The sequence below is a fragment of the Delphinapterus leucas genome, chromosome 1 (assembly GCF_059928025.1).
Source record: "Delphinapterus leucas isolate spDelLeu-1000000601 "Yukka" chromosome 1, BTC_Dleu_Yukka2, whole genome shotgun sequence".
Lineage (NCBI taxonomy): Eukaryota > Metazoa > Chordata > Mammalia > Artiodactyla > Monodontidae > Delphinapterus > Delphinapterus leucas.
Window position 1 is genome coordinate 152,348,665 of NC_143129.1, and position 17,012 is coordinate 152,365,676.

General features: G+C 46.1%; 1 protein-coding gene across 4 annotated transcripts in view; it reads right to left on the minus strand.

Annotated features, from left to right (window-relative positions):
* The window catches only part of RAD54L (RAD54 like), a 39,413-nt gene that overhangs the window by 14,169 nt on the left and 8,232 nt on the right, over window positions 1-17,012 (minus strand). For all 4 annotated transcript variants that reach the window (XM_089923325.1, XM_089923321.1, XM_022575605.2 and 1 more), the window contains 12 exons: window positions 16,650-16,719; window positions 16,242-16,530; window positions 15,888-16,012; window positions 10,453-10,603; window positions 7,109-7,235; window positions 5,996-6,070; window positions 5,719-5,849; window positions 5,102-5,212; window positions 4,818-4,941; window positions 4,392-4,470; window positions 3,898-4,077; window positions 13-176 (listed from right to left, as the gene is read on the minus strand). In XM_089923325.1, the coding sequence (XP_089779451.1) occupies window positions 13-176; window positions 3,898-4,077; window positions 4,392-4,470; window positions 4,818-4,941; window positions 5,102-5,212; window positions 5,719-5,849; window positions 5,996-6,070; window positions 7,109-7,235; window positions 10,453-10,603; window positions 15,888-16,012; window positions 16,242-16,530; window positions 16,650-16,719 (1,626 nt within the window). The remainder of the gene's footprint in view (window positions 1-12; window positions 177-3,897; window positions 4,078-4,391; window positions 4,471-4,817; window positions 4,942-5,101; window positions 5,213-5,718; window positions 5,850-5,995; window positions 6,071-7,108; window positions 7,236-10,452; window positions 10,604-15,887; window positions 16,013-16,241; window positions 16,531-16,649; window positions 16,720-17,012) is intronic.

Below are 17,012 nucleotides of genomic sequence, written 5' to 3' on the forward strand. Positions count from 1 at the left end.
CACTCCACCCACCTGTCATGTGTGTCACTGGGGCTAGCCTCATCCAGGGTAAACAGCTCCTTCAACTCGCCTAGAGAGAAGTGCCGCTCCACATCCTGCTCCTCGTCCACCACACAGCTGCTCAGTGCCTTCTTGTGGCTCTGACGCTGAAAGATCTTCTCCTCAATGGTTCCTGCCTGGGGGTGGGGGGTAGGGGTGGAAGCCAGGGCTAAGTCACCTCCAAACATAGGGGGCAGGAAAACCCAGGGGTTGAAACTATAGCCACCCAAGAGAAGGGGAGATGAATGAGAAGAGTCTTGCAGCAATAACTCTGTTCATCTAAGCCAGCAGTCCGCAACCTTTTTGGCACTAGGGAATGGTGGTTTCGTGGAAGACAATTTTTATACAGACTGGTGATGGGTGGGTGGGGGGGGTGGGGAATGGCTCAGGTGGTTAACACGAGCAATGGGGAGCCCCAGATGAAGCTTTGCTCACTTGTTGCTCACCTCCTGCTGTGCGGCCCAGTTCCTAACAGGCCGTGGACCAGTTCTAGTCCCCGGCCCAAGGGTTGGGGACCCCTGATCTAAGCCCATTTTCCCAGTCTATCTTTTGGGAATATGACTTGTGCATGTCTGCCCACCCAGGATATTTTCTGTGCCAATGGAGGATTCCAGGGCCTCGCTAAATTTCTTCAGGGTGGGCTGAGGTTTGTCTGCAGCAGCAGATCTCCACACCAAGTCCAAATCTCACTCACTCAAGTAAATGTCATTTGAGTATCCTATGCCAGGCCCTGTGCTAATGCCAGAATACAAAGAAGAATCCAATATGATCCTTATTCTTAAACTCATAGACTACTGTGGGAGAGAGAGAGACATATAATTGGTACAATGATAGAAATCTGTATAGGATACCCAGGGACCCACAAGAGGGATGGTGGAATGGAATAATGTTGAAAAGCTTGAAAGTAAGGATTATTCTTGAGCTGAATCTTGAAAAATGAATAGATGGTTTACAAGGAAAGAGAGAAGGCATTCCACGTATAAGAACAAAATCAATAAGCCTGGCCTATTAGAGGACTGTGAGGAGTCTGGCCTGTCTAGAGGATGGTAGGAGTACAGTACGTAAGAGCTGGGACTGAGAAAGCCCCATACTGGAGAAACTTGGATGCCAGGCTAAAGAGCTTGGCCTTGTCTTGGAAGTGAAAAGCAAAGTTAGAATTTTTGGAAAGCTCATTCCAGAAGTAGTTGTGAAGAATGGGTTATGATAAGACCAAAGGTAAAGAATTAGGGAGTCAGATGACTATGATTTTAGTATGGGATGGAGAGGAAGGTTAGATTAAGGAAATTTTGAGAAGGTAAAATCAATGGTTTAATTAGAATCTGGTTAGGAAACAGAGAATGGTCCAGTAGGATGATATCCAGATTTGGGTTGGGTGGATAACAGAGCCATTAAATGACAAAATTCAGAAGGGGATACTCGTAAGACATTTAAGTAGAAATATACAGTAGGTGATGGAAATATGGGTCTAGAACTCAGGTAAGAGATCTGGGCTAAAAAGTTAATTAGAGACTTGTCAATATAATGAGTGCATATAATCACAGTGGTAGGAAAACCAGAGTGGAGTTTCCAAAGAGAAAAGAATTTTAAGATTTGTAGCCAACAGTGTCAGATATACAAAGAAGAAAAATCAAGAGTCTCTTGTTTTAGCAATTAGGAAGCCAATACATCGAAAGCAGGTTCAGTGGCATAACTGGTGAGATAAGTGAATAGGAGATGAGATTTAGTAAATCTGTAGGCTTTGGAAAAATCTGACAGTGAATGAAAAGTAACCCAAGGTAGTCACTGCAATAGGACAGAGGGTTGAGAAACTTGTTTTTAAGGTGAGAGCTACTTGACAATGTTTACAGACTTCAGGGAAATAAAGGATAAACTGATCAAGTAAGAAAGGAAAGGATAGGAAAAGGGTCTAGAGCAGAGCTGGAATGATAAGCCTCGAACAGAGAGGAAGGAAATGATTTTCCTTTGAGAATGGAAGGGAAGAGCAGGTGTAAAGACTGACAGAGAGAGGAAGTTAGGCAAGAGAATTTAAGCTTGGTAGCCTACATTTTCTCTGTGAAGTAGAAGACAAAGTCTCTCCAGAAAGAAGGAAAGACAGGGCCAGGTAGGAAGCTTGACGAAAATGGTGAAGGCTTGAAGTAGCTGGTGAAGGAAATGAGATATGGCCCCGCTCAAAACGGACAATTAATCTGTGGTAGCGCCAATCTGTAAACGCAAGCTGTATCTGGCGCAGAAGCTGAAGCTGAGAACAGCTATAAGGATCCACATGGAGTAGGTATTAGGGGAAGAGTGGCTGAAAGGATGCACGATGAGAATCAGGCTGAATAGAAAGGGAAGCCAGACTGGGAGGAGCTGGGGCGGGGGTAACTAGGGACATGAGGTTGAAACAGATATAGGAGGTATGAGAAAGCTGGAAGGACAGGAAATGAGAGTAGAATGATAGGTATTAATTAAAGTTCTGCGAAATGTATAGTTTGGGTACTGTTACAAGTTCCATACTGTGGCCTTTGGAATAATGAGAGTAAAAAAAATGAGGGGGAGGACTTCCCTGGTGGCACAGTGGTTAAGAATCCGCCTGCCAATGCAGGGGACATGGGTTTGAGCCCTGATCCGGGAAGATCCCACATGCCACGAACTAACTAAGCCCGTGCTCCACAGCTACTGAGCCTGCGCTCTAGAGCTCACGAGCCACAACTACTGAGTCCGCATGCCTAGAGCTGAGCTCTGAAACAAGAGAAGCCACCGCAATAAGCCTGTGCACCACACCAAAGAGCAGGCCCCACTCACAGCAACTACAGAAAGCCCGCAAGCAGCAATGAAGACCCAACAATGAAGACCCAATGCAGCCAAAAATAAATAATTTTTTTTTTTTAAAAAGGGACTTCCTGGTGGTGCAGTGGTTGGGAATCTGCCTGCCAATGCAGGGGACACGGGTTCGAGCCTTGGTCCGGGAAGATCCCACATGCTGCGGAGCAACTAAGCCCGTGCGCCACAATTACTGAGCCTGCGCTCTAGAGCCCGGGAGCCACTACTGAGCCCGCGTGCCACAACTACTGAAGCCCACGCGCCTAGAGCTTGTGCTCCGCAACAAGAGAAGCCACTGCAATAAGAAGCCCGCTCAACACAACGAAGAGTAGCCCACACTCGCCACAACTAGAGAAAGCCTGCACGCAGCAACAAAGATCCAAGGCAGCCAAAAATAAATAAATAAAAAATAAAGTTAAAAAAAAAAATGAGGGGGAGTTAAAGAGGTCATCAGAGATGAAGTCAAGGAAACATGAAGGCCAGAGTGCTGGAAAATTGCATGGTCCTTGAAGTCAGCCAGGATGATAGCTGGATTTGGGGAAGAAATGAAGACTGAACTGGTATCCAAAGTTGTTGATGAATTAGGTGAACAGCAGAAGGTAGATGACTGTAGCAAGGAAAAGAGGGTAGTCAAGACAACATAAGCTTCAAAAGAGGTACTATAGGATGGATGGTCTGACTGATCACTGAGAACTTGGAGAATGCCAATACCACTTCTTAGCCCCGTGGGACACTGGGTGTGAGAAGACTACAAGGCAAGTGGTACAGAAGAAATCAGGTGTAAGAGAAAGCAAGTGTCCTGTGAAAAGGATGAGGCCACAGGGGAGTTTGTTAACTACTGCACAGGCATCCATTGGGCATAGTAAGAAGGATCTGAGGAACAGGGTGGTGAGAGAGGGAGAGAAAACAAGAATAAAGAGCTCCAGGCTAAGCCCATAGCCTGGCCACTGTTACGGGCAGAGGGGCCAAAGAGAGGCAATAAGAAACAACCCAAGGTGGTCCTGAAAGTCTTATTCCACGACCCACACCTACGCTGACCATTATCACCATCCTTACAGAGAGCAGGCGATAGATATAGCAAGTCTTCTTTTGACCATCACGCCAGACCCGGGCCATGGCTTGTTCATCATTGGCTGGGTTCCAGTCAGGGTCAAACATGACCAGTCGGTTAGCCCCAATGAGATTGAGGCCACAGCCCCCAGCTTTGCTGCTCAGCATGAAGACAAAGTCAGGACTCTGGAAAGAGAAGAAGGAGAAAAAGAACCAGTTACAGCCCAAACTAAGAATCTTGCTCAGCCCAGCCAACTGTTCTCTCATGTGCAGACCAATTGTGAGGACTACCAGTTTGCCTACCTACCAGCCAGTTTACCAGCCCACAAGGTCAGTTCCCAGTACAGCCATCACCAACCAATCAGCCTAACCCTACCACACCCACCAGAAAAAAAATGTCAAGAGAGACCTAAAGCAGAGCCCCTTTGTAGATTCTCTGTCAACCCTTAGTTCTGATGTTATTACATTAGTGGTGTGGGGGACAGGAGCTGTGCACTTACGGACGGATTGTTGAAGCGCTCCACAACCTTGGCTCGCTTCTTAATGGACATTGTGCCATCCAGGCGAACATATAAGTACCTGAAGGGGAATCCAAAGATCAAATCATGAAGGAAGCAGAGCCCCCTTGGAGCCAGAGCTACTGAAGGGACTGAACTAACCATGCTTGAAGGCTGTTCATATACAGCCTGAAACCCTAAACTCCCAAAGGGAGTGGCAGGGAGCTAAGGGCTAGGACTGTCCTGTGGAGTATGTGAAGGAACTATTCTGCTTGGAGATGGAGTTATGGCCATTGCAGCAATAAAGAAACAGACATCTTCTGGAAAGTCCCTCCTGCATCCACATCTTGGTCCATATCCACCAATCAGAACACCTACTTTTCCTAGGGGTACAGTAGGAGAGGTACCCCTTTGACAGCTCTTCCCTACCTTCGGGCCCGGCAGAGTTTCTCAAAGAGGTCCAATGTCTGAGTGTAATTGGACACCAGCACTACTTTGTCACTGCTGCGACTTCTGGTCACCGCCAGAATGTAATCAAGGACCAGCATCTTACCTGGGGAGATCAACAACCATCAGCACCCAATGGGCCATCCCAATGGCCCAGGATTCTTACTCTTGATATCCTGCCGTGAGACAGAATAGATCTAGCACAAAGAGACAACCTCCCACCCCTCTTCCCAGAGGAGCCCAAAGACTGGTAGGAAAGGACTCACCTGACAGCTGAGGCTCTAGAGCCTTGGAGCTATACCCAGGGGGAAATATGTCCAAGGTACCTTCAAAGCCATCCTCTTCCTCCACACACTTGTCATAGATTAGAGCTGGATCTGAAAAAAACTCCAAAATGCCAGCTACATTGCTTTCAGAAGTTTCCACTTCAATGCTCATTAGAACACCCTCTAGAAGCCTACCCAGACCTTCATTTGCTTGTTTCCAAATCCCAGTGTGCAGTCAGTGCCACCTGGGATCATGAGTGGACAATTTTGCTCACTAGTGTGTTCTGTGTTCTCCCAACAAGAGGCGAGCTATACCAGACAGGGAAAAGTTTGTTATTTTTCCCCGTCCAATATTTTATATGCATGTGTGTGTGCACACACTCTCACGCACAGTCCTATATATTCCAAGCATCAAGCATGGGTCAGGCAAAGGATAAGCTGAATTTTCCAAAGCAAAAGGTCTGGTTTAGAGTACACAATACATGAGCTCATGCCTTGTGGAGGCATAGAATTACATGTGGCCTCTATGAGGACTATGGACAAGTTTTAGTGAAGGTGGTTGAACTACCTTCCTTGCTCACTCTCACAGAGGACCCCGGCGCACGGATCCAACTCACGATTACATAGTTTCTTTAGTGAAGTGATGGAAGAAAGAGAAGACACACTCATCTTGCCCTCACACAACTCTTCCGCTGGCTTGGCCTGTCTCAAAAACCTCTTGTATAATTCAGTCTGAAGGGGTGTCAGCCTGAAAAAGAAAAAAAAAAAGGAGCTGGGTCAGCAGGAAATGCTGGACCACACTTCTGCCCTCTAAGGACACACTGAGAGCCCAGCCATACCTCAGGGACTGAGCTTTTACCCACTCACTCCACACCCCTCAGTTGAGTTTAGTACCTACAACAAACCACCTGCTCGATCTTCACAGGCAGATATTTAGAAAGGATATCAGATGTCCTCCGTATCAGGCACCTGGGAGAACAAGATAAAAAGACAAGGGGCTGATAAAACTGCCACGCTAATACCAGAATAAAAGCTACCACCCAAAGGACCAAGGCTGATTTTCTTTTGTAGTATCAAATGTCAGAAACCCATCAGCCCTATGGCAAAGATATCTATACCAGGGTCTCAGTCACGGGAACAGAGACCCTTTCAAACAGTCTAGCTCAGACAGACAACTCTCTCTTTGCCTTCGAAAGGTCAGCTGCCTTTCAAGAGAAGGCAGAGGTCTACTAAGCCTGGTCCTCTGACAGGGGAAGTAAGCTGTAAACCGCTGAGCCCTAATGGGAGTTTCTGCTTGCATTTGCTCAAATGCCTGCTGCCACACGGCCCAAGGTTCAATGAAAGTATGCCCACCCATACTACCTGGCAGACCAGGAAGGACAGGATCAGGCACCTAAGCAGCAGCTCCTAAGAGCACACTGACTCTCCTTCCTGCCATCTTAACCTGAGAGGGAGGTGCCTGTTGGCAAAAGCAACTCTTCAGGAAGCAAATCATCAAGTACACATAACTACAACAGAGGACTCCAGAATGTACCTGCCCCTTGAGCTATGTGGCCCCCCTGGAGAGAGCCTTGTCAGCCTGGGAGCCATACCCATCCTTCAGATCTACTACCTGTCACAGAAAGCTATGGGACGTGGGAAGGGACGCCTGGTGCTTTAGGGGTGAGACTGACTGAGAGGAAACTTCTGAAGTACTAACAATGCTCCAAGGGATATTTTGCTCAGGAAGTCTAGCAACAGAAAAAAGCTTCCTCAGCAGGATGCTAAGCTGCACCAAACCAGACCACAGGGCCCAAGGTCAGGGAGAAAGCAGGGAATCAGCCTGCAAGACCCCTTCATTTATTCAGTGACTACCGTCAGGGCACAATCCCACTCTCTTAGGAGAATCCCAGACCTCAAGGCCAAGGCCACAAAGGATTGGCTTTGGATGGCTAAGGAGGCAATTCTGATGACCTAATGTGGGGGGACCCAAAGGGAGGTACTACTGTCTAGCCCACACCCCATTACCTATTCACAATGCTGATGAGCTCCCGCAGTCGCTCCTCTCCTAGATGCCTATCTTCCTCACTGGCAGCTGCATCTCGACCCTTCAAAATTGGCAATTCAAAATGCTTCTTGAACTCCTGGGCAGTTCCTAAGCAAGGAGAAAAGGCATTAAGGAATATAGAAAAGTAATGACTTTCCCACTGCTAGTAACAGCAGACTACTTTGTCACAGACCAACCTTTTATTGAGAACAAAGCTGAACAAATTATAGGCAATTTCTGTTTGAATGGATCAGAGAGCTACCAAAGCAGCAAAGACTTGAAAGGCCAAATAATAAGATAGCAAGTAGATCAAAACCCAAATATATAACTAATTACATTAAATGTAAATGGACCAAATAATCCAATTGTCAAACTGGATTTTTTTTTTTAACAGCCCACCTATATACTGCTTATAAGAGATGAAGTAGCATATACAATGAAGTACAAGACAGTCCTCAACTGGGACTTCCCTGGTGGTCCAGTGGTTAAGACTCCACACTTCCACTGCAGAGGGCACAGGTTGGGGAACTAAAATCCCACATGCCATGCAGCGCGGCCAAAACAACAAAATAAAAACAAAGAAAAAACAGTCCTCAACTTATTATGATGGTTTGACTTATGAATTTTCGACTTTATGATTGTGTGGAAGCAATATGCATTCAGTAGAAACTATACTTCAAATTTTTAATTTTGATCTTTTCCCAGGCTAGCAATACGAAATACCATACTCTCTCTTGATATTGGGCAGCAACAGTGAGCCACAGCTCCCAGTCAGCCACGTGATCATGAGGGTTAACAACCGATATACTTATAACCATTCTATGCCCATACAATTATTCTGTTTTTCACTTACAGTACAGTATTCAATAAATTACATGAGATATTCAGCACTTTATTATAAAATAGGACTTGTGTGAAATGCTTTTACCCACTGTAGGCTAATTTAAGTGTTCTGAGCACATTTCAGTTAGGCTAGGCTAAGTTATGATGTTTGACATTAAATGCTTTTTTTCCTTCAAGATGTATAATTATTTTATATGCCACATACCACTTTATATTTTATGATATTTTTTTGGTTGGGATGCCCTGCCACATGGCATGCAGGATCTTAGTTCCCCAACAAGGGATCAAACCTGCACCCCTGCAGTAGAAGCGTGGAGTCTTAACCACTGGAACACCAGGGAAGTCCCTTAAATGCATTTTTGACTTAAAATATTTTCAACTTACAATGGGTTTAGTGGCATAGAACCCCATCATAAGTTGAGGAAGATCTGTACTGATACATGCTACAATATGGATGAACCTTCAAAACATTATGCTAAGTATAAGAAGCCAAATACAAAAGGTCCCATATTATATGATTCCATTTATAGAAAATATTCACAATCGGCAAGTCCACAGAGACAGAAAGCAGACTGGTAGTTGATAGGGGTTGGGGGTAAGTGAGGATAGGGAGCAACTGTTTAATGAGTATAGGGTTTTGTTTTGGCCAGGAATTTAAAAGGTCAGGTACCTCACAAAAGAGGATCTCCAAATGGCCAATGAACATATTAAAAGGTGTTCAACTTTTTTTTTTAAACAATCTTTTTTTTTAAAAAATATTATTTATTTATTTGGCTGCGCCGGATCTTAGCTGTGGCATGCAGGATCTTCGTTGCCACGTGCAGGATCTTTAGTTGCGGCATGTGGACTCTTTGCTGCTGCACACGTGTGGGATCTAGTTCCCTGACCAGGGATCGAACCCAGGTCCCCTGCACTCACTGGGAGCACAGAGTCTTAAACACTGGACCACCAGGGAAGGCCCAAAGATGTTTGAGTTTTATTCAACATTAAATAAATGCAATGAAATATCACTAAACACCCACCCAGAATGACTAAAACTTTTTTAAAAATGTGTTCTAAAGATAAATATTGGTGATGCTATAAAACAGAGGCCAGCATACTATAGCCATGGGCCAGCCACCTGTTTCTATAAATAGTTTTATTAGAACACATCCATGCTCATTCATTTACATTTTATGGCTGCTTTCATAGTGCAATAGCAGAGCTGAGTAGCTGTGACAGAGACAGTATGGCCTACGAGCCTAAAATAACTATCTAGCCTTTTTTTTTGGCGATCTACCCTTTTAAGAAAAAATTTGCTGGCCCCTGATGTAGAGATACTGGAATTTTCATATACTGCCGGTACAATCACTCTGGAAAACTGGAGTATCTACTAGGGTTAAACACACGCATAACATATGACCCAGCAATTCCACTCTTACGACAGAGGAACGCATACTATGCTCAGGTAAAAAAAACGTACAAGGGCTTCCCTGGTGGCGCAGTGGTTGAGAGTCTGCCTGCCGATGCAGGGGACGCGGGTTCATGCCCTGGTCTGGGAAGATCCCACATGCCGCAGAGCAGCTAGGCCCGTGAGCCATGGCCCCTGAGCCTGCGCTCCGCAACGGGAGAGGCCACAACAGTGAGAGGCCCGCATACCGCAAAAAAAAAAAAAAAAAAAATGTACAAGAATGTTCACAGGATCATTATTCAAAATAATAAAAAAACTGGAAACAATTCAATTGTCTATCAACAGTAGAACTAATAAATTCTGGTATATTCATAAAATGGAATAGTACACTAAAGTGAAAAACTACTGCTATAGGCAACAACATGGGTGAATCTCATACACATAATATTGAACAAAAGAATCCAGATGCAAAGGAAAATATGCTATATGATTCTTTAAAGTTCAAAAATGGGCACTAATAAACCCTTCCACAGATATATATGTGCAAGAACTGCCCAAGCTATGGTTGCCAGAGGCCGGGGGGAGTGGGAAATGGGGAGCTGCTGCTTAATGGGTAGAGTTTCACTTTTGCAAGATGAAAAAAGTTCTGGAGATGGTTGGTGGTGATGGTTGCACAACAATGTGAACGTACTTAATGACACTAAGTTGCACACTAAAAAATGGTTAAAAACCAAACTGCCCAATACAGAGTCTGCTCTGAGGCGAAAGCTCTTGTGAGGCAGCTAGGATGTGATGAGCAAAAATGCCTGGGGATAGTAGTTCCATCCCCAGCTCATAGAGACAATGCCCTGCGTAGCCCCTGCGACCTCTGCAGTGAAAAAAAAGACCAGAGTGGGCCTTGATGAGTAGCTCAGCAGAGCCAAGGTCTCCCAATGGCTTTGCTACTCCTTGATATGAGAAGTCTTCCTAGAAGAGTGCCTAGTGACCCACATATAACTAGTGGTCTCTCCTCTCTCTCCTCAGCTAGTGTTACAATCCCAAGGCTAAGGCAAGGGTCCTCTCCAGTATAGCAGACAAGGCCAAGATTCTTACCCAGGATTCCCGAATTAACAAAATGTACCAAGCTGAAATACTCAAGGAGATCATTCTGGATGGGAGTCCCGGAGATGAGGACCCGTCGGCTGGTGTTCAAGCTGTCCAGGGCCTGGTAAGTCTGATTCTCAGAGTTTTTGAGCCTGTGTCCCTGAAAGGAAATTAATTCTCACTTAGGCATGGGCACAATGTGGCCTCCCTAATAGTAGCAAAATCTTGTATAGACAGGCAAAGAGGAATCATGAGCATTACAGGTCCTGAGGCCTTGGGAACCGGGCAGGGGGCAGCAAAAGCAAGAGTTTACCCACTCTCTTGGGGAGAAATGCCAGGCTCAAGAGACAGACCTTCAGCTTCTAGACCAATGCTATATCCATAAAGCATGGATTCTCTATTTCTTCCCCTCCTCTTCCCTGCCCCAACCTCTAGAGCCATAGCAGCCTGCCTATCCTCTTCAGAGATCATTCAGACATGTTAGAGACCTGTACTTTCAGGGAATCCTCCCCCTGCACTAGCCCAACCATCCTATAACCTCCTGAGCCAGATGCCTTCTGTATTAGTCTCCAAGCTATCAGTGCTAAGGGGACTTGGTCCAGGCTCCTCCTCTCCTCTTTCCACAGAATCCAGCCAGCTCAGATATCTAAAGAAAGAGCCTCTCTCTGCCTCTCTTTGCATCTCTTCCCCTATCCCTATATCACCCACCCCAATACACACCTGTTACTTCCCTTTTAAGCCTTTTTCAACAAAATGGTAAAGGGCCCTATCAACTTTCCTCTCTCCCAAAGAATCACACGGGCAAGGTCAGGCCTGCGCCTTTTCTACCCCCAGTCCCTTTCAGCCCCACACTGGGCAGGGCACGCAAAACACAACCACCTGTGAAAGAATGAACAAATAAGCCAGCCTTTCACAGTGCAATTAAACACAGACCCTCCACTGACTCTCCCATCTGTGGGATCAAGCCCAAGCTCGTTAGCTTAGTACTTCTCAATAAGGACTCAGCTGACTTCTGTGACACTCTCCACAGCTTGTCACAGTCCAGGAAACTATAACTCACCACTCCTAATGCTGGATTTCCTTAGGTCTCTTTGCCCATGCCATTCCTCTGCCCACAATTCTCTTCCACAGGCAAATTCCTCAAATGTCACCTCCTATGCAAAGCCTTCCTCAATGACCCCAGGCTGTTGGGGTCTCTCACCTCTGGCTCTTACGGCAATCTGTACATAACAGCTGTGCATTGAATCCTTTTAATGTGCCAGGCACTATACTAAGCACTTTACCTATATTCTCTTCTATAATCCAGATAACGATCAGATGAGAGGAAATTACAATACCCTTTTAGAGAAAATGAGGTTCAGAGAGGTGCACAGTTATCCAAAATCATGCTGGTATCAAGTAGCAGAGCTGAGATTTGAACTCAGGTATGTGAGATTCTGAAGTCCGGGCACTATACTACTCTGCCTCTCATCTACTGCTATATACACTAATCGCATTCGATTGTACTTTATCTCCTCACCAAGGCAGGAACTTTTAAAGGCAGAGACCATGTCAGATTTGCCTTTGTAACAGTGCACGGGACAGAGCCCCACACAGAACACTGCTCAGCGAATGCTTGCTGAAGAATGAATGAATAAGCAACATTGCTACTGAAGAATTAGAAAGACACCCATAGAATTTTAATTAAAAAAAAAAAAAAGACTGGATGTTGTATACCTAAAATGAAAACATTGTATGTCAATTATATCTGTTTAAAAAAAAAATTTTAAAGACATCCTAAACAAAGAAACTTAAAAGTGACTGGAGGATCCAAGCAACAGCCCTGAAACAAAAGGCTGACACTTCTGAGCTGAAGAGGGAAATAAGACCTGAAACTTGTGAAGAAATTACCCAAAAGGCCCTGGGGAAATGGGCATGCATTGGATCCCTCTAAACAATTGGATCCCTCTAAACTGAAGCTCCCTGATGGCTGGCAATCATGAGATCCCCAGGGCCTGACACAAAACAGGTACTTAATAACTCAATTAATGAACTGAACTGATGCACTACCCCTGTGGGTCTCTGTGAAAGGGAAAGCCAACCCCAGCTCCCATGGGACCTTCCTGGCTCCAGACCTGGCTCCTGCCACCATCGGCCACAGATTTAAAACCCAAATGCTGGCATCTCAGCAAATCAAATGTTTGGCCAGATGAAAAGTTTTCAGAGTTCTTATTTATAAGCTGCTGCTAAACTTCTGTTCTGGCAGAATTCTCAGCTTATCCTTTTAAAAGCAAAAAATGACACCAAGATTAAATACCACCACTTGTCTCTCTGAAACATGAGCCCCATGAGTAGATTCTTGTTTTTACTGCATTTCCCAGCATCTGACTTGCTTTGTGTTCTAGCACTTGTAAAGGAACATACATGGGTCCAGATGAGGCATACAGGGACAAGTCCTTCCATAACCAAGCCAAGCTTCTCCCTACACCAAGCTTTGGTTACAACCAAGGCATTAAGAGAGAAAGAGCCAGGACTTAAAATCTCAGACCTGGATCCAGCACTTCTCTGAGTTTCAGTCTCCTCATCTCCAAAACTGAGATGATGACAACGATGATGACGTCAATCCCTCCCCTGTTCATACACCTTACAAAATGCTTCCCTATATCCTCTTTCTTGATCTGTATCATGTCCCTTTCAGGTAGACCATGTGCTATCTACTCTATAGTCTCAGAGCAGTCTCATCTGCAGTCATGCTTACAAGTGGCAAAGCCAACGCTGATCCCAAGTGTTCTGACTTGCCCTGTCTAACTCAGATTACAATGCAGATCAAGATTCTGTACAGTTATTATGCTATTATTATGTTATTATTTCTGTGTTCCAGAGAAAAGCATCAGCTGGGAGGAAGCTGAGAACATGAAAGCCTGGGGCAGAACCTTCTCTTTCCCAGATCCAAACAGGACAAACTTCTAGAGTAGGCTGACTATCTTTCAGGACTTTGGCTTCCTCAGGTCTCTGACAATTTACACACTGCTGACAAATAAAAAGTAGAAAAAAAAGAAAAAAACCATAAATAAATAAAAGGTAGAAGAGCAGAAGGGAGGGCCAGGACCCTGCAGTGTGGCAAGAGGCAGCCTGGTCCCTCATATGCCAGTCAGCTCAGAAAACAGGAGAGAATGAGGAAGAAACGAAACACTATAGAGCAGAAGAAAATCTAGATGCCGCCCAGTCCTCAAGGGCTCAACAGCCTGCCTTCCCTTCCCTTCCCCAATGCCCTGGCTTCTAGACCAGGCTCCTGGCACCGTCCCCCTCCACGGTGATGAAGCAAATGCCAGGGTCCTGGACAGTGGCCACGTGCATACCCCATCTCAATCTGCTAAATCTCTTACTCCTACCAAGAAATGGCCCATCAGGGTATCAGAAGTTGGCAGACATGCCAGACTCTTCATAAGGACAAAAGCTCAACTGGGAAACAGCTCACTACTAGCAAGCATGGTACCCCAAAGTAAGCTTTTCTTCTCTGTCCTCTCCCCAAACCCTCAGATACAGGGTAATCTATAGTCCCCAGAGCAGTCAAGCCTGCCAATCAGCTGACAGATGGGGCCAAGTCTTTCAGCCACCTCTCCACTAAAGCCCCAGGGGTGTGCAAAGTGACCTTACTTTCCCCAAGATGTAAACAATGGCAGCAGGCTCAGGGTAGTCAAGTCCCCTAAAGACGTGGGAAATTCTTTATACTGGGAAGCTCCCAGCCACCCTCACTCCTTTCCAAGTAGTTGCATCCCTACCACCCTTCATGTACAGTGTTGGAAAAGGCCAGAGAGTAACAACTGACGTATTTTCCTTAGTCCCAGAGAGTCAACACAGACTCACAAGGTGTATGGACTATCCACACTGGACTTTCCTATCTCCGTGCTTCTGTTCACGAGTCCTCTCAGCCTAGAATAAAAACCAAAGCTGAGGGGACTGCCTTGGTGGTCCAGTGGTAAAGAATCCACCTTCCAATGCAGGGGACGTGCGTTGGATTCTTGGTCGGGGAACTAGGTTCCCAAAAGCCGCAGGGCAGATAGGCCCGCACACCACTACTACTGAGCTCATGCACCTCAACTAGAGAGCCTGCGTGCCGCAAACTACATAGCCCACGCGCTCTGGAACCTTCATGCCACAACTAGAGGAGAGAAAACCTGCAGGCCACAATTAGAGAGAAGCCCACACGCCACAACGAAAGATCCCACATGCCTCAATGAAGATCCTGCGTGCTGCAACCAAGACCCAACACAGCCAAAAAAAAATTAATTAATTAAATAAATAAGTACATAGTACATAAAAAAAATTAAGGGACTTCCCTGGTGGCACAGTGGTTAAGAATCTGCCTGCCGATGCAAGGGACACAGGTTCGAGCCCTGGTCCGGGAAGATCCCACGTGCCACGGAGCAACTAAGCCCATGAGCCACAACTACTGAGCCTGTGCTCTAGAGCCCGCGAGCCACAACTACTGAGCCCGTGTGCTGCAACTACTGAAGCCCGCACACCTAGAGCCTGTGCTCAACAAGAGAAGCCACCGCAAGTAGAAGCCTGCGCGCCGCAACAAAGAGTAGCCCCCACTCACCACAGCTAGAGAAAGCCCACGCACAGCAACGAAGATCCTACGCAGCCAATAAATGAATGAATGAATGAATGATATAAATAAATAAATAAAAGGCCCTGCATGAGATAGATAGATAGACAGACAGATAAGAAACTTCCCTGGCGGTCCAGTGGTTAAGACTCTGCGCTTCCACTACAGTGGGCATGGGTTCGATCCCTGGTCAGGGAACTAGATCCCACATGCCATGTGGCACACCCAAAAAATAAAACAGAATTTAAAATGATTATTTTTAAAGGTGAATTATTTAAAAAAACAAACAAACAGCAACAACAAAAAACAAAAAAACACCCAGAGCTGACATGTACCAAGGTCTTATGACATACCAGGCACTGCGATAAAAGCTTTCCTTCACTTAATGCTCACAATAATCCCATAAGGCAGATATTATCACCCATTTTATTGACACAGAAAAAGAGGCTTGGGTGGTTAAGTAACTTACCACTTACTCTGATAAGTGGCAGAGCCAGGATTTGAACAAAGATCTCTCTGACCCTAGAACCTATTCCCCTACACACTGTACCATGTCTCTCCACCCATCCAAATCCCTCCCACCCTTCAAAGTCCTTTGGTCTAGGAAAACTGTCTAGAGGCAACAAAACCAATCAGCCCACAGCACCTCACTCTCCTTGGCATTCCAAGCTCTGCTTAACCCCTCTTTCGGCAAATTGGTACCATGGGCTCTCCCTCCCATTTGCCTCCTCCAAGGCAGTATGTTCTGTCCTCTGCATCCCCCAGTAACTGGCACAGCCCTTGGATGGCAGTTCTCAGTGAGAAGACATCGACAGACTTTCTCTTACCACCCAGACAGCTGAGCGTCAAGTACCTCATCACATATGACCAGTCCAACACTCCCTCTCCGGAGGACTCCGACATGAAGGCGGAAAGTCTCATAGGAAATGATGAGGATGGGAGAAGGCACTCTGGCTCCACGCTGGTTCATAAATCCTTCTACAACAAAAAAGGTGTCAAGGGAACAAATCTGAGAATATCATAAAGAAAAAGCCAGTTTGATGATTCTTTAATTTAGCCTGGAAATAACTATTTCAACTCTTTCCACAGGAATTCTACTTTCTGTCACCCCTCCTCCCTGCCCTCAACCCTGGCCATCAGTGAGGATACACTTAAGACAGGAGCAGGTTGTATGGAGGAGTGCGGCCATGTTTGTTAAGGCTCCTACCCAGCTTTTGGTCTATCTCGTCCTTAGAGCCTCCGTCGATGGCTAGAGGTTGGATCCTCCCTCCAAGCCATTTCCCAACTTCATTGTACCAGTTCTTCACTAGGCTGGAGGGCGACACCACCACTGCCTTGTCAATTTCTGGCTTGCACTCTGGACTCTGGCGCAAAAGCGTCCACATCAATGTGATGCATTGCAGCGTCTTGCCCAGGCCCATCTCATCAGCCATGATGCAGCCATGGCTACCAGGGATGCGCCGACTGGTGACACACTCCCACAGGAACTTCACTCCCTGGGGAATAACAGCACTCAGCCCACTTTGGCATCCACACTGCTGCTGCCCCAGGGATGACAGCCCCTCAGGTGCAGCCCCTACCCTAGCCCAAACTCACCCCTCCACCCCCCATTTACCTCTCTCTGATGAGGCCTCAAGACCTTACTGAGAATAGGATCAACGACCACATGGACAGGGAGTTTTTCCCTGAGAAAACACAACAAAGAAAACACGGAGCTCAGCCACGGGCAAGGCCACACCCTCAGAAAGTTGTGTCCTGTTGATTCAGAGGCAGCTGCCTAAGAGAGGACCTCCTTGGCCTGGTGCAATCAAACCATAGCAAATTCCTCTCCAGGGTGAGAAAGTTAGGAGATGGAGATGGGTTCCCTATGTCATCACCTTAACCTTCCCTGTGCCCCTGAGTGAGCCCGGTAGGAATGGATGAGGAAACCCCACCAACTGGACATGTCCACATGTTCTTCCCCAGGCACTCTCCTTCC